The 17,734-nt window shown below is 38.7% G+C and overlaps 2 protein-coding genes across 2 annotated transcripts; both read left to right on the top strand.

The window, feature by feature from the left end:
* Positions 1-1,171: 1,171 nt before the first annotated feature.
* gig2e (grass carp reovirus (GCRV)-induced gene 2e) lies at positions 1,172-8,321 on the top strand. The gene is made up of 3 exons (XM_038295229.1): positions 1,172-1,626; positions 6,712-7,149; positions 7,722-8,321. The coding sequence occupies exons 1-3, from the start codon at positions 1,181-1,183 to the stop codon at positions 8,209-8,211; spliced, it is 1,374 nt and encodes a 457-aa protein (XP_038151157.1). The 5' UTR covers positions 1,172-1,180; the 3' UTR covers positions 8,212-8,321.
* Positions 8,322-13,315: 4,994 nt separating this feature from the next.
* Positions 13,316-17,232, top strand: LOC119789967. Its single transcript, XM_038295228.1, has 4 exons — positions 13,316-13,420; positions 13,848-14,423; positions 14,510-14,626; positions 16,092-17,232. Exons 1-4 carry the CDS (start codon positions 13,407-13,409, stop codon positions 17,011-17,013), a joined length of 1,629 nt encoding a protein of 542 aa, XP_038151156.1. The 5' UTR covers positions 13,316-13,406; the 3' UTR covers positions 17,014-17,232.
* The last annotated feature ends 502 nt before the right edge of the window (positions 17,233-17,734 follow it).

The following is a 17,734-nucleotide window of genomic DNA, read 5'->3' as shown; positions in this document are numbered from 1 at the left end:
TCTCCTTTGTCTCTGCGGCAGCATCAGCCTTCTTTTATGTTGTTCTATGTTAGAGCTAAACCACCAGTTTTAGTTAATGAGGCAGACATCCTGTCTACTTTTTAAGGGAAGCTTTAAAACTTTCCTGTTTGATAAAGCTTATAGTTAGGGTGGCTCAGGTTATCCTGAGCTATATCTATAGTTCTGCTGCTATAGGCTTAGACAGCTGGAGGACATAGGGACCCTTTTTTCATCATTCTGCTTCATTCTATCTCTATTCTCCCACTCTGCAGAATTTGTCATTTCAATCTCTAACGTTCTGCTCTCTCTACTTTTTCTCATAGTAGCTTCATCTGGTCTGTTCCTGTTTGACTATGACACCGTCTTGGAGAAAAATATTGACTGTGCTGCTGCCATCAACACCTTTGTTTGAGGATGTTGGAGCTTGAACAGCTTTTCAGTGTAGTCTTCTTTCTCTGACTTTGACTAACTGTATGTGCTCTCTTTCACCGTCTGACATGGTAGCTGGCTCGGAGCTTGTCTGCCTGGCTGTGTGTTTCCGTTACTTTTTGTAACTTTGCTTCTTTGTGTAGGTCTGTTTCTGTCTCCTTGAACCCCAGTGGGCCTCAGCAGATGGCCTCTCAGACTGAGCCTAGTTCTGCTGGAGGTTTCTTCCTGTTAAAAGGGAGTTTTTCCTCCTCGCTGTCGCTACAAGTATGCTTAGTGTGAGGGATTGCCTTCGAGTCGGTTAGTCGATGCAATCAACTGGTATTCCTTAGATAGAAAACTTTGACTGTATGATATGGTTGAATTGTCTCTATGGAGTGCCTTGAGATGACATGTGTTGTAAATTGGTGCTGTAAATATAAATAAACTGAATTTAATTTAACTGAGCTGCAGCTCATGCTGAGAAGAAGAGGTTGGATAAGGTCCTGTAAACTGGCTGCTGTTTGTCTATTTTTCCATTTTCTTTTTTTAACCGGGAGTATCTCTTTTACTTTATATGTTTCTTTAATGGATATTTGTTTCCTTAAAAATGGTCTTTCTTTTTATACAGCTACTTTTTTCATATTATTAAGTTTTGTGCATAAGTTTAGCCTGGCTTTGGTATTGTCAAATCCAAATTGTAAACGGTGGGACAATAACAGAAAATCTAGTTTAAATGTTTCCACATTTTTCCTGCAGAGATTCTGACACCATCATGAGCCGGGTACATCGGATTGAAATTTATAGTTTTACTGTGAAAGCATATCCTGTGGCTATTCCTCAGACGGTTGAAAACCAATCCTACATCATGTATCACGGCACCACCCGACAGAATGCTAAAATTATCCTTGAAAATGGTTTCCGTCAATCGGAAGACGGCATGCTTGGTCCTGGGGTCTACTTATCCAGAGACTTGAAGAAAGCGAGCCGGTATCCTATTAATCACCCTGAGTGGGACAGGGTGGTTATAAAGGTTAAGGTCAATGTGGGCAGAGTGATAGCCATCAGATACAATAATCACCCTATGCAAAAGACCTGGCGCTTTCATGGATACGACACTGCCTGGGTGCCGCCCAATTGTGGAATGGTGCCAAGTGGTCAGGAGGAAGACTGCGTTTGGGATCCTCGTCGAATCAAGATCCTTCAGCTCATCTACCCCAGACTTGATCCTGCTCAATCCATTGTTGCAAGTCTTTTAAATCTTTTCATTTGAAGCAATCATTGGTTCATTTATTTCAATCACATGCATTATTATAGATTTGGCTAAAACAAATACTTTGTACGTTTTGTCATTTTGACCTGAAAAATAAAAGTGTTAATGTTTCGAGGCTCATCTGAACTTTTGATTTTTAGTATGTGTCGTCACTTAAACTAAATATTGTAGTTTTGAGCAGGAAAAACAAAATCATAAAAATATATCTCATCTTCTGGTGATTTTCCACTGGGTTTTCTGACATCAAAGGTAATGCAGCCATCTACCAGGACCTTTGCAGTACTTCAAGATGCTGATTGCCTTTTCCAGCAGTACTTGGTACTGGCCCACACTGCCAGAGGTACTAACACTAGCTTTACTGATAGAGGTAACACCAGTAGACAATAAAGGGCAAAACACCATTGAAGACCTACAGTATGTAGTATTATAAAGACAGAGATTAGAGATACCTTCAGATAAGCTGAAGGCCACAATCAAAGCAGCCTGGAAATCCTGAACACCTTAGCAGAGTGTGTATACCACAGGACAAGCAACGTCCACCAAATATCATTTACTGGAATCATGAAACATTCCCTTACAGTCTATGATTAGACCATAAAAAAGTTAAATTGCAGTTTGCAGATATTGGGACAAAAATGGCAGATGGCTGTACATGGATGGCATCAAGCTGATACCTAGCATGAGCAAGATATTGATCAGCAATACCAGGATCTACAGCAGGGACTTTGGAAATGATTTGAACTGGAGAATAATGATTAGAGGAAAGGTAATCCACACACAGAAGATTGCACTGCAGAAGGGAGGGTAGCAGATGTAGAAGGGAGGCACAAGTACCTTGGAATACCACGTACAAATAGCAACCACACACAGCCCACAGGGGAGGCAGCAACAGCCAAATACCTGTGATGAGAAGTAAGCTCAATGGTAAGAAAAAAAGCTCAATGGTAAGTCCAGGCAATCAAAAGCTATACCTTGCTATACGATACCATGCCGGTTTTAATGAGTTAGCCTTAGGAGGAAATTCAGACCACTGATGTAAAACAACCAAAGCTACTCACCATGCATGGTGGATTCAACACCAGATCTAGTATCCACAGACTAGTGCAAAGGAGGAAGAGGCCTATGGTCAGAGACATTATCTACGGAAAATGGACTTTAACTGTCCTAGGATTGACACTTTAACTGTGTATCTGGTTATTTATTTTTTTGTTAAAAAAGTTATTTTTTTTTTCATTTGAATAAGTTACCAGTGGTTGTGAGAGTAGCCAAACATTCTACACAAAGGTAGCGATACTACTTATCTATGTTACTACAGTGCCAATAAAATATGCTGCAATCAAGCTACGCCTAAAAATACTTCAAAGAAAATTTATACAACTGTTACTGGACTAAATGTAAATTACCACACCCTTTTTTTGCAGAGATATACAGTTTAAAGACAGATTGATAAAATACTCAGAAAGTGTTTGTAAACTTCTCAGTTCAAAGAAAGTACATATACACTTTTTTTGTGAACATTTATCATCTATGATAATTTTGGTGATCAGGAAATATTTGATCTATGGTCTGTGAGAAATTCAGTCCATTAGTCTTTTAAAACCTTCTTTTTAAACTCTTGGTTTTACATGTGAATAAACCGATGCCCAACACGCGATGGATTATTTATAGAAAATGAAACCTAAACTATATCTTAAGATATGGTTGGATGGGATTGTCTTTAAATCAATTTTTTTTTAATGAAGATAAAATTCTCTACAATTACACATCAAAAATAATATGATCTATCTTAGTAGTATGAAACAAAGAGAGAAAAAAAGAAGAAAATTCAGAAAGTTCCCCAATTCTATACATTTACCTGCTTGTAGAAGTGAAACCTACAGTTGGGTGGACCACACCTCAAAATGCAACAGGAGAAACAAAAGTAAAACTAAATAGATCCTTATTTGGAGTTTCCTCCCACAGGTTTTTAGAAGAAGTATGTATCAATAAAACTTTTCAAGTAGACTCAGACAGACAAACTTTAGTGTAATTTTGTACACATAGGATGTATACAAAACAAAATCTCATTTAGTACAGCTTTCAGGACATTTCCTTTTCAAATAATCAAGTAACATAAAGAGAAGAGAAAATCTGCTGAAAGGTTTGATTTTGTTGGAATTGAAGCAAGCTTTAATTAAGCTGAGAGATAAAATATAATTTCTACAGTAAAAAGTTGTCCTAATGTTTATTGATAGGGTTTAAAGGTATTCGCTCTAACAGAGGCTGAATGCGGGTCTTATCTTACTGACGCCTCAGAAGATGTGCTCCAGGTTTATATGTTTTGTAATAGGCTTGATCCTCTTAGACCCAAGGTTATTTCAACAAATAATCTCACAGTCCTTGTTGTTAGAAACTATCAATATGAAAAACTGTGAATGTTATCTGTGAGAATCTCTCCTTGTGCTTCTTAAGCAGTTAGGAAATGACTGCATCTGTTCTCCCATATAAAGATAAAATAAAATTATGACTTGAATGAGAAACACTGGATCTCAAAATCTTGTTAAATAAGACTTAGACATTTTTTTTCCATCAGCAGAACAAAAATAAGATATTATTATTAGATATTACTATTTAATGTCAAATCCATAATTGCAAAACTTAAAAAAAATTAAGCTGTATCTAATTATATTTGGAACACAACAAATTAAGCTATTGAGTCATGTAGGAGGCATATGGAAATATGTAAATCCCCCCCCTGAGCTGTTCTCCTCAGTGACCTTGTTGACGAAGGTATGGCAATGGAGGAGAACAGTAATGGATTCAAAATGTTGTACTTCATGCAAGGATCATAAAAACAAGATATTTTCCCTACAAAAATGATCTTGTTTTCCCTAAATGTATAGGTAGTGGCTGCATAGCACAGGGGCATGGCGGCCTAGTGGTTAGGGCATAGAGCTTGAAATCAAGCCCCACTCACACAGACTGCCACTCTGGGTCCCTGAGCAAGACCTTTAACCCCTGATTGCTCCCTGGGTGCCCCCACGACTGCAGCCCACTGCTCCCCAAGGGGATGAGTTACAGTAAATGAGAGATCAATAAAGTTCAATTAATTGATTGAATTTTAACACAGTCCTTTTACACAGTTGCCTATTCTATTCATTTATTTTTATTAATTTAAAACAGGGTAATGTTTTAAATAAATTTGTATTTAGCATGAGGTTAAGTACATGCTGTGGTCACCATATACTGTCAAAAAGAGGTTTTTTGGGATGATAGAACCTCAATACTTACATTAGCATGTTGTGTTGTCAGGAAAGAAGCAAGGAGAGGGCAAACAAACTACCAAATCCTGTTGTGTTGATGTTGCAATTACATTTTACAGCAAACTGGTCTAGTCTGTGGTATCAGTTTTTCAGGTTCACTGTTATTTTAAAGGCACACTATGCAACATTTTTCAGTTAATTAATGTGTTCCATAACGTTATGGATGACTAAATGAGTCATTTCAGGTTGAACAAAGGTATTCTCGGCCGCCCTGGTGGTCTGTGGGGGAAATACCGCACTTGCAATTGCAGGAGCACCGACCCGCACCCACAGGCTCAGAAGTCTTGCGAGAGTCGGTCTTGCTTTACGGCGAGAACTGCTACACGCCCCCAGTTAAAAGCATGCTCGTTGCTAGCACAGTGGCGATCTTTGTGCAGCGCTGCTTTCACATCGGAAGCAGCAAAATCGCGTCTGCTGCTTCATTTTTACTGCTTGTACCAGTTCTGACGTGCAGCTGAAGCAGCTTTGCTGCTCTGGCTGCGCGGTGCAAAAGTGCGTCTGACGCGCGTTGGGCGGAGCTTCACTATCCTTTCTCTGCCTTGCAGCTATATTTGCTGTGATCAGTGGGAATAAAGTAGTTTTAATATGTGTTTAAGTGAGAAAATACACCTGAAAACGTAATCAGTGCAGTCAGTTCCTCCAGATTACAATCCTGCCTTCCAATATTTTTTCTGTCGGAGCCGCTCAGACCCCCACATAGCAGCGGTGCGCCGACAGTTGGAATCCCTTCATCAGCAGCCTCTGGCCGGGTCGCCTCCTCGTGGTTCATCGCGGCAGCTGGTAGGTGTTTTTCATCTAAATAATCCAAACTGCAGGATAATAAAAGTGAACATATTCTGCCTGCAGATTTCTGCATTTTAAGTTAATTTAGGCGTCAATAAACTGTTTCAAAGGAGTGATCACAGCGCTCTGATCATCAGCGCTGTGTCTCTCTCCCTGCCAGCTCCCAGATCAGCTTCTCTGATTGGTTGAGGCGGCGCGTCGAGGAGCAAAAATAAAATTTTTCCATCTCGAGCAGCAGCGCGTTTGCGGCGCGTCACACGCGTCGGATGCTTAAACGCGCCCGACGCGCTGCTTCAGCTGCTCAGACGCGCTGCTCTTGCTTGCTCAAAACGCGCCGCGGGACCTTTTGCTGCGCCTTGACACGCGTCAACCATTGACTTTGCATGTAAACTCGCTGCTTCTGTCACGCCAGCTGCGTTCGCCTGTCTGCTAAGCTCAAAACAACGCGCCTGGCTTGACGGAGAAACCAGGAGAACAGCTGAGCATATTTACGACAGTGCACTTTTACTTTCGCCCTCTGGGGGGAGCCTCGCTGGAAAATCAACACCGGTTGCATAGTATACCTTTAAAAAAGTAGGAATACCCAACATGTTTTTTTTTTCACAATAAAGATTTGATACGTTTTTTAGATATTTTCAACAGTGCACAAAGTTGAATGCATGTACAAATGTACCCCAATGGGTAGCAAAGTTGATTCATTTTAAGTGACATTTAATTGACACCTTTTTAGAAAATGAATGGCCTCTTAAAGTATGGCAACAATTAAAACAGTGGTTGAGCTTTGGAAAATAAGCAAATATAAATACCATTGTATAGTATTTGTAAATAAAATACATGAATAGATTTAGTCTTAAATGTTTTGCTTCTTTTTCTCGTTTTCCTTTCCAGATATTCTTACTTCAACATGAGCATGTTCAGGTTACGGTGGGCTGAAGACGACTTTGTTCTTCCTGCTGGAGCATCTCGATTGCTTACCCCGCAGCCGAATGATGGCCAAACCTACATCATGTATCATGGCACCACCAGAGAGAAGGCTCAGGCCATCTCGGTTACTGGTTTCCATCAATCTCCGAATGGGATGCTTGGTCGTGGGGTCTACCTCAGCCGAGACCTGGAGAAAGCAAGTCGCTATCCTATTGATCATCCTGAGGAGGACAGGGTGGTCATCAGGGTTAAGGTCAATGTAGGGAAGGTAACAATAATAAATTACCAGGGCCACCCTCTGCAGAAGACCTGGCATGATCATGGATATGACACCGCCTGGGTACCGCCCAACTGTGGGATGGTGAAGAGTGGCCTGGAGGAGAACTGCGTCTGGGATCCCAAACGAATCACGATCCTTCAGCTCATCAAACCTACCCGTGTCCCAGCCCAGAACTTTGCAAGGTAAAATCAAGCAATATCTGATTCATTTTGTACAATCAAATATATTTTGACAACCAATAATTGTACTCTGTCATTTTGACCTTAATAATAAAAGTTTTAAATTTGTGAAAATTACATCTACATCATTCTAAAAAAATTTGCACTTAAAAGTTGAATGGTTCTTTATGCTTTATATCAGCGTTGTTGTTTATCATAAAAGTAATTAACCTAACCCTAACCCTGGAAGCACCTATTGTAAATGTTATACATGAGCTGTTGACCTCAGCTCCTAAAAATAATGTTGGTACAAGCTGATACATCACTGCCCCCTTGTGGTGGCAGTGATGTATAGCAATGTGGTACTGGAAACGAGCACTTTGTTGTATTTGGCGAACTTCCTGAAGTTCTTTTCCATAATGACTGATAAAAGAACAGACATATGTATGATATTAATGTGATACTAACCAGCAAATATAAATACCTTTGTACAGTATTTGTAAATAAAATACATGAATAGATTTACTCTTAAATGTCTTGCTTCTTTTTCTCAAATTTCTTTCCAGATATCCTTACTTCAACATGAGCACTTTCAGATTACAGTGGGCTGAAGACGACTTTGTTCTTCCTGCTGGAGTATCTCGACTGCTTACCCCGCAGCCGAATGATGGTCAAACCTACATCATGTATCATGGCACCAGCACAAAGTTTGCTCAGGCCATCTTGGCCACTGGTTTCCGTCAATCTGAGGATGGGATGCTTGGCCGTGGCGTCTACCTCAGCCGAGACCTGGAGAAAGCAAGTCGCTATCCTATTGATCATCCTGAGGAGGACAGGGTGGTCATCAGGGTTAAGGTCAATGTAGGGAAGGTAACAATAATAAATTACCAGGGCCACCCTCTGCAGAAGACCTGGCATGATCATGGATATGACACCGCCTGGGTACCGCCCAACTGTGGGATGACGAAGAGTGGCCTGGAGGAGAACTGCGTCTGGGATCCCAAACGAATCACGATCCTTAAGATCATCAAACCTACCTGTGTCCCAGACCAGACCACTGCAGGTTCTTCATACGGTTATAAGTAAAATCAAGCAATATCTGATTCATTTTGTACAATCAAATATATTTTAACAACCAATAATTGTACTCTGTCATTTTGACCTTAACAATAAAAGTTTTAAATTTGTGAAAATTACATCTACATCATTCTAAAGAAATTTGCACTTAAAAGTTGAATGGTTCTTTATGCTTTATATCAGCTTTGTTGTTTATCATAAAAGTAATTAACCTAACCCTAACCCTGGAAGCACCTATTGTAAATGTTATACATGAGCTGTTGACCTCAGCTCCTAAAAATAATGCTGGTACAAGCTGATACATCTCTGCCCCCTTGTGGTGGCAGTAATGTATAGCAATGTGTGCTGGAAACGAGCACTTCCATGTTTTTGGTGAACTTCCTGAAGTTATTTTCCATAATGACTGATAAAAGAACAGACATATATATGATATATTAATGTGATACTAACCAGGATGACACAGCTAAACATCTACCACCAATCTTTTCATTGTAGGTTTTCAACTTAGATTCCAAAGGGCTAATTGTGCTGAAGTGACTGATTAAAGCTTTTATTAGTACACATTCTTTAAGTACCAATAAAAGTTTACAGATTTAATTAATTTAATCATACTTTCTATCAACTAAGGGATGATAAATATTAAACAATAGGTGTGATGTTGTGGAAAACAATGACATCATGGTTATTATTACATAATCCAAAAGGAGGTTTATTAACATTATTCCAAAACAACATTAAGAAGTGAAAGGTCTGCCTTTCTATCCATTAACCTTGTAAGATATTAAAATACATATGTGCAATGAACAGGTATCTCCGACCATTAAGGTGGCATTTAAGCTGCGTGTAACAGTGTGGGTCCTGTCACTATACCTCCATCCCAATGGCTTAACGACACAAAAATAGGCCCATAAGCAACATTATCTGGGTGGGGCCCATATGAAGTACAACACCTGAAAAAGTTTAAGGATAGGGCAACAGTTCCAATTATCGGCCAAGAAGATACAATTATGCAATTCTCAGTAGTATATGATCACACATCAAAATTCACTGGTGACAGCGCACCACCACATGTTACAGACATCCCAAAAGTTAAAAACTCATTTCACGTAGATGAATATCTACGCTCTGGATTACCCATAATTCCAAGTGGTAGTGTAAAAAATTAAATACTCAACTACATCGTTCTTTTAAGATCCTTATTGCGGTTTGAAACAGACTATATGAGTTTATTTTTTACCAACTGTCTAATAAACTAGACACAGTTATTAACAGTAATTAAAAGTACCACTGTCTGCTTTGCTATTGATGTCGTGTTTAAACGGCTCACCATCATGTTGAAATCTGGCATGTGTTGTGGTATAAATACGGTACGGTGTGGTTAACCACTTCAGTATCACATGGGTCTAAAAGGATTTTTTTTCGCACCATTACATCTACTAAGAGAGTTTACGCCTACCAGGTGTCAGTGATGGGGTCACTAAGCAACTGCTTTCTCTGCTCACCAATATTTACGCCATTGCCCGGCCTTTTTTTGTGTATCTTGCCTAATTTAGCGTGGCATTGGGAATTAAAATGTTTCAATAAAAAAAGGTAAAGAGTCGGCAGAGAGACTCACAGACTGAAGCAGTATATGATCACAATAGCATATGCAGGAGATGGGCAAAATCTATACATCAAACTTCCTCCAAAACTACAAAGATAAGCTGAGTTTAAGTGCATAATTTGTCATAAGCTCAGACATATAATGACTCAAAAGCAGACTTCAAAAAACAGTTGGCTTGGTTTGAGCTTCCTTTAATTCAATCCTGGGTCATATACCAAAAAATCCAATAACAGAAGAGGTTCCCAGAAACAGAGGCATATCCAAATCAAACAGGGTCAAAACACTAAAAGGCTAAATACAAATACTAAGGGTGGAAGGTTTGGCACAAAGGACAAAGAAGAACTGGCCAAAGAAACTGCATGAACAGGAAATTTAGAAAAAGTCAATAAACAAAGGCGAAGCAGGTGAATGACATTACTGCCTGATTGCAGGGGGAACTTGGCAAGTGAAGTTGCCTGAAATGCATGACGCTGGTTCAGACCCACCCTAACCCTTAAAACCCTCAATAACTATATACAGCTGGAACTAAATTATGGACTTAATAGTGAACTCAGTTAACTGATCGTTTGAAGAGATAATCACTACTTTTTGCTCCCTGTTGGTCACGTGACCCAACTCCCCAACTCACACTGTGCCTGCCCTAATTTCTCCATACAGGAGCCGTCTTGAAGATGTCATTGCCAACAAAGGCTTTTGTACAAAGTAACAAATTATTTCAGTGTGTTCAATACTTTTTTCCTATGCCATTCCACATTATTACACATAACTTCTGCACAACTGTGGTTGATTTCTTTATATTTATGGATAGATTGCATGGATTGTTACCGAAATCTGGTGAAAATGTCATGTCAATAGCACCTCTAGCAATATATTTGTGGACATAAATGGTGGCGTGCTCAATACTTATTTTACCCACTGTATCCGCTTGTGAACATGGATGCTCATCACTTTTCAAGGAACATCGTGGAAAATTTTGATTCCAATACTTTTTGATCTACTAGACATTCACTCATGTAAAAAAAGGGGCAGACTTTCAGACAGAGCCATAAAACAGAAAGCAAAAAGAATAAATACCCCAAGTAGCTTTTAATTAACTGGCTGCCACTGACATAAACATCAGATTATTTCAATGATTCACTAAGGATCATTTTAAAACAAGCTTTGTCTGAAGTAAAACAAAAAAGTTATTGTGCATTATTTTTCTAATTTATTTTTTTCTAATTTACACAGAGCAAACATACAGTAATCACAATAGGAAACATAGAGTAATCTTTAGGAATGCAGGCCTCTGGGGTCCTAGTGTTGTTATCCAGACTCTGTGTTTTGAGGATTTTGAGGATAAATAAAAAGAAATGTTTATAAATAAAACAAACATTTGAGTTCCAGCTCTCCTCACTATGTTATGACAGTAGAATACAAGGTCATAAGAAATAAGTTGGAAGCTATGATGACTGTAGGAAATTTGCCTTCCCATTTAGATCAGTTAGTTTCGTTTGGAAGATCGAAAAAGGATTTAGATACTTTTGAGTAGTTCTTACCTGTTGACAACTCAACTGCTCCCCTCTAATCATGACAAATTAATAATAGAAATAAAATGGGATTTAAGCAGATGGGAAATGCTTACACTCTCTCTTTGTGGATTATTGTTCCTCTTTCAGTCACTACATATATTTACAGTCCAGTTTTAAAATGTTAGGAAAAATGAATTATCTGGCAGAATAGAATCCATCCATCCATCCATCCATCCATCCATCCATCCATCCATCCATCCATCCATCCATCCATCCATCCATCCATCCATCCATCCATCCATCCATCCATCCATCCATCCATCCATCCATCCATCCATCCATCCATCCATCCATCCATCTATTTTCTTCCACTTTATCCGGGGCCGGGTCACGGAGGCAGCAGTCTAAGCAGAGATGCCCAGACTTCCCGATCCACACAAACCTCCTCCAGCTGCTCTGGGGGGACCCAGAGGTGCCACCAGGCCAGCTCAGAGACATAGTCTCTCCACGCTGGAGGTGTGACACTTTGCCAATGGAACGGGACAATTTACACTTAAAATAAGGAATACTGCATTGTCTTATTTCAGCCCCAGATTATTAATGTGAAGTATTAAAGACACATTATCTAATCTGGCATGCCAAGTAAAGAAAATATTCAGGCAAGATTTCAGAAAAACAATAATTACTGTCATTTAAGTCTGAATCGACTGAGTTATTTTACAAAATATACAAATAAAACCCAGAACACGACTTTTCATGATGCTAATTGAAGCAGTCATAACACACTGGTGTGCCTTGAATTTCTGTGCTTTTGCACAACCTAAATGTTCTTGAATTTTTGTGCAGACAGAATAAAATCTATGGTTTCATCAAACACAATCAGGCATCACTCTATCACAGGAATACTAAACCAACAAACTCTTTGAGGAAAAGCTCTGGTAGTTTCACTAGAATTTCAGTGAGATGCACATTTAAAAAAACTTTCTGTTTTATCTTTTGAATCCACAGAATATTTCCCAGAAGTCTTTAATCATTGAGATGTTGTTAAGCAGATATGAGATGCTTATATCTCTTATAGCTGAATCATGAACTGAGAGAAGTGATACCTGTAGAGCTTTGTTTGTTGCTTTAGGATCCTTACTGACCTCATGGATCAGTTGTCAATCTTCTCTGAGTATTTTTAGCTGCTCGACCTCTCCCACAGGGTCACAGTTGTTCCATGTATTCTCCGCTGTTAGTATCTCTCTGGGTTTTTTGCAGAAGCTAATAACTTGTTTGAATATTCAGACTGATAGATGTTAGAAACAAGATTCATTTTTTTTGTCAACCTGGTTCTGTTTAATAACATTTCTTATTTTGATTGAGCATAGTGGATGTGGCTGGCAGACTGTTTTCCCAAACACAATCTGGTTATTTTATGAAAATGATCGTATAAACATTGCTTTCCCTGACGAAAGAAAGTTATCATTAAACTGTAACTTAATAACATTTGTACAATAATCTAAAACACAAAGAAGTAAATACAAATGAAATGTTATAGAAGGTAATTTTAACAGCAGTTTCACTCCATCCAGAGCAGACATATTGATTTTAATGCAGTGCCTAACATTACAGCGAAACCGGCATAAAGATGAAGTTAGAAGTAGCAAATGGTAAATGATTAATCTTTTTATTTGGTTACTTTATCGTTATGGTGTGCATTACAACAGGCATGTGTGTTTAAACTACAGTCTAAGACCACCCTTTGCAAATATTTACTTTTCAGGACCTGGTTTCTAAAAAACAGGAAATTACCTGAAAGTAATTTTAGTTTAAACCATATTTATAACATGCTGTTCTGCTTTTGACCTGAACAAACTGTAAAAAAGGCTTTTAGATGGACATTTAGCAAAGGGAGATTTGTAGTTCTGCTCAAATTAAACAATATAATAATAAAAAAAAGGGCGGATGAGTACATTAGCAGGTGTGGCTTAAATAAAAAGCCAAAGACTGTTGCCAGCTTCATTAGTTTGGTTACAGAACATTCCTCATTCAGTAGCTTTCAAGAGCATAAGATTCAGCAAGACTGTTTGTGGTGAGAAACCAACAAAATGACCGGACACAGGTAAAAAAAACAAAAAAAAAAAGTTCATTTTAGAGAAAGAGTTAACATACATGAATAATTTGTAAAAAAGGCTAACAGTATTAGAAGTTAGACAAAACCTCTGTCTGTTTCCATTGTTTTTTTTTTATTAAAAGTTGTGAAGTTTTGTCAAGTTTTGTTTTCTCAAGATAAATAGATCACTAGCCTCTTAATGACGCTAAAAATAAATCCTGAAAATTTCCTTTAGGAGATAAAATACGGAACAGTAACGTTTAGAAACATTGCATGATTTGCCTCAACCAAACCATGCGGCAAATCATAAAACAATAAAACAAATATTCTGATGAACTATTTATTTTTGAGTAAATCCTTATTTAGAGCTGCAATCCTGTGTCTTGTGAATTTGTATGTACATGCAAAAACTGAGAGACATTTTTCTATCCTGCAGGTGGAAACTCCAAAGGGCGTTGTGCCAGTACGTCACTGATACTTTATCTTACATGGCAACAGTGAAAGATTTCTCTGAGAGTTTCTCTGAATGGAAAGACTGCAGAGAAATAGAGTACGTGAAAATGATAAGTGTCAAGGAAATGGCTGACAATATTGATCCCACCTTCACCAAGTCAGAGGGAAGGATGGCAGCCTTTGGTAAATACTTGAAAAGCCTTGTTCAGATGAACACAGAGAGAAAACTTGCAGAGCTAGAAAATGTGCTGGATGAAGTGTTAAAAGGAACACTGGAAGGCTTGGAGCAACTTGACATCTTCTTGGACGCAATGGAGAAGCTGGCTGTGACTTCACTGAATGTCTTCACTGAGAGCCAGATTCTACACCTTCCTGAGACGATCAGCTTCAATGATGTTCAAGCTGTCATCAAAGATGCAAGACAGATCTGCCCTCTACTGCTGGAGTTCAAAAGAGATGCAAAGTCCTTCTTCCTTCCTAAACTTCACAATGTGGAAGTGCTTACATCACAACTTCAAAAGTACATACAGACCACCAAACGTCTAATTCATGCAACAAGGTAAAATCATACTTGTAGCATAAATACAGAGAATAAACTCACGTTTCAAATAAAAATGAAGTCTTCAGCTAATGCTCTTTTCACAGCTTCAACTTTGAAATTTCCTTGGAAATGGCTGAAGAAATAGCTGTTGATCAAGATGGTCTGAGTGAAAATGAGATGCAAATCATGACAAATCACATTAAACTACTTGAAAAAACAAGGTACGTTTGACACAATTTATGAAATAAATCAATACCTGTCAGGAACATTTTCTATTCAATTAAAAAAGAAAAAATGCAAGCTTTTTTTTATTATTACAGACACAAGTACTTGTCTGATGAAATTTCTTAGAATTTTATAGTTACAAAGAGTGAGGGGTTCTCACGCTCAAATTCAGGGGGTCTCAAATTCAGCTTTTGACTCATCTTTCATGGCCAACTGATCTAAAAGGAGGTATCATACAAAGACATTGGGGTACTGCAACACCCCTAGGGTGACAAAAAATTTATTAAAAATACTTTGCACAATTTATACATTTCTTGGAAATATTTTGGGAATTGATTTTGACCTTTTTCTACCATTATGTGCTTTTGGATTTAAATTGAGGCCTAATCAACACAAGTTCACAAATTCTTCTTCATGATTAATCAATTATTGTAATAATTGTCAACTAATTTAGTAGGCTTCCTAGATCTCCCAGGCGGGTTCAGAGTCTGACAGGGTCCGGAAGCGTGACCAGGTGGTCACGCACAGGAGCAGACAGGATCAGAGTCTCTTTGCTATTCAGAAGTGCCCCATAACTTAGCCTAGCCTGCTAGTCAGGATATCACAAATGCCACTTTAGCACAATCAGTATGGTAAGCTGAAGGCTGCAGTTCAAAATGGATCCCACACTGGTTGTAAAATGCTCTACACTGTTCAGGTTCACCTCTAAATTACTAATGTGGGGATAAACGAGGCTCTCTAGTGGCCGAAACTGGAATTGTTTGAGCAGTGATTGGATCTGACGAATGTTGCACTGTGGGGGCAGGAAGTGAGGGGTTGCGTAATTGGTTTAATATCTCATTGACACCAGGACCTAAACGTAAAATAGCTTCCTCCACACCTGTACGCCACTGCTGATCTGGCGATGGGTCAATTTGTGGCCAGATTATTTATGTTACGGATTGAACCAGAGTACAGGCTCAGAGGAGAAACAGGTCATAAACAGGCAGGCAGACAAACAAAGTTCAGTGGACTGGCACACCAAAAAGGCTGGAATAATCTGGCACCAAAGTCTGATCTGAGGAAAGAGGGATCTGGCCAGCATCAGCATTGAGATCATGACAGATTGAGATTAACTTCATGGGCAGATCCACTGTCTAGTAACAGTTTAAGTTGCTGCATCCCTTTTTATTTTTATCAACCCAGAGGGAGGGCATTTTATCTACCAACAGAGTGGAAAAAATATTTATTTTACTTTAAGTCAGTTTTGTCTCAACCAACACTTTTCACATAGATAGTCATCTTGGTATCACTCAATTTGTTACCTTTAGATAGACACCAGAAAAGTATCTGCTGACTCACTTTAAGTTTCTAATTAACCATGGTTGTTATAATTAATTTTCTTAGAAATAACAAACTACTACTTATTTACTTTTGTTTATTATATGAAAAATTGCTATAAAATTATTATTTCTTCCACAGGATGGATGAACACTTTCGGATGGCTTTCTTGTTCCAAGAGGTTTCCCCAGCTGATTTAATCAGAATATTTGATGATCGACTGCCAGAAATGCTAAAGTTTCTTGATGACTTGGAGCAGTGTGCTGTTCAGTTAGACAGGATGAACAAAGGAGCAAAGATCTCCAGTGTAACAGGAAGCTCAGTTGGAGCAATTGGAGGTGTACTTTCCATTGTTGGTTTGGCATTAATTCCAGTAACAGCAGGAGTGTCTTCAGGGCTGATAATAGCTGGTGTGGCAATCGGGGTAACAAGTGGAACCAACAGTTTGGTGACCACTGCGACAGAGTTTGGAGTAAATCGTTCTAATCAGAAAAGGGCAAATGAAGCCTTTCAAAGTTTCATGAAAGATTTCCAAAGAATCCAGAATTGTCTTGATGATGTGGTGGAGCAACAAACAACAAGTCTGGAGCAAAGTGAAGTAGATGTAGCGGTGGTAGTAGGCAGGATCGCTTCTAAAGCAGGTACCATAGGAAAGAGCATTGATTCAATCGTTGATACTGTTGCAAGTGCAGGAAAAGTTGTAACACAAGATGGAAAAGCACTACGCAACATATCGGGTATGGCTGCCGATGTTCCTGATATGGGTCAGGCAGCAGTGAAAGGGCCTCTGGCTCTCTCCAAGGGAGCTAGAGGGGGATTTATTGCACTTAATGCCTTATTTCTTGGTATGGATATCTTCTTTATCACCAAAGACAGCATGAGTCTGGCCAAAGGCACTGAGGCTAATCTCTCAAAGTTTCTCAGAGCCAGGATTGCATTATTCCGCTCACAGATCGAGTCATGGGAGAAGATTTGCTACACTTTGCTTCACAGTAAACTGACCAGCAATAAAAACAAAGATTTGCTCAAAAAGCTATTTTTCCAAGTGAGAAAGAATACCTAGATTTAAAATGTTAATCATTATAAAAGCAGATTTGTCTAGTAGCCTGAACTGCCACCCCCCACCCCCCTACCACACATCAACACTGTTCAGGACCTAGAAGCTACACCAAAGTAGCATCTCCAGACCTCCTGCATTACATTAACGTAGCCTGTGTGTATAGAGTACGTTGCTATACAGTGGCAGCTGGCCAATAGAGGGTGCTAGGGTGCCGCCCCACCCAATGACCCTGATTAAGAAATAAAAAAAAATAAAAAATGATTATTTTTTGTAGAATTTAATTTTAAATTACAATTTAAAATATTTTGAAATGTATTGATATATATTTTTTAGATGTGCACGATATATTTAATCTTTAATGATGACTAAAGCGTCATTTTATTTTCCGTCAGATTGATGAGGTATTTCCACCCTAGGGAGCAAGAATGTTTACCTATTTACTCTCGTTAAAAGTTGTAGATGCACAGTAGCTCCTCTGCAATACAAACGTATAGGATGGCCCAGGGGGCTTCTGAGTAGCGACCTGAGGTGACAGCATATAGTGTTTTTATAGTGGACTTTTTATAGATGTTTAATTTGCATAGTTGCTCCTAAATAAACTAATTCTCAGAAAATAAATAGTTTTTATATATTATTAAAAAAATGTAAAGCTGACTAATAACTTCTACATTATTAAACTGGTGCATTATTTTTATAGGTTTGTGACACAAATTGGACCATGCAA

The sequence above is a fragment of the Cyprinodon tularosa genome, unplaced genomic scaffold (genome assembly GCF_016077235.1).
Source record: "Cyprinodon tularosa strain WSP-4 unplaced genomic scaffold, ASM1607723v1 ctg352, whole genome shotgun sequence".
NCBI lineage: Eukaryota > Metazoa > Chordata > Actinopteri > Cyprinodontiformes > Cyprinodontidae > Cyprinodon > Cyprinodon tularosa.
The sequence above is the reverse complement of the archived record's forward strand: the minus strand, read 5'-3'. Positions and strand labels throughout refer to the sequence as shown.

Coding starts and splice junctions, on each gene's coding strand:
- gig2e (XM_038295229.1), top strand. CDS start 1,181: ATGAGCCGGGTACATCGGATTGAAATTTATAGTTTTACTGTGAAAGCA. Junction 1,627..6,711: donor CTTCAGCTCATCTACCCCAG/ACTTGATCCTGC, acceptor CGACTTTGTTCT/TCCTGCTGGAGCATCTCGAT. Junction 7,150..7,721: donor CCAGCCCAGAACTTTGCAAG/GTAAAATCAAGC, acceptor GAGCACTTTCAG/ATTACAGTGGGCTGAAGACG.
- LOC119789967 (XM_038295228.1), top strand. Junction 14,424..14,509: donor CGTCTAATTCATGCAACAAG/GTAAAATCATAC, acceptor CTCTTTTCACAG/CTTCAACTTTGAAATTTCCT. Junction 14,627..16,091: donor AAACTACTTGAAAAAACAAG/GTACGTTTGACA, acceptor TTTCTTCCACAG/GATGGATGAACACTTTCGGA.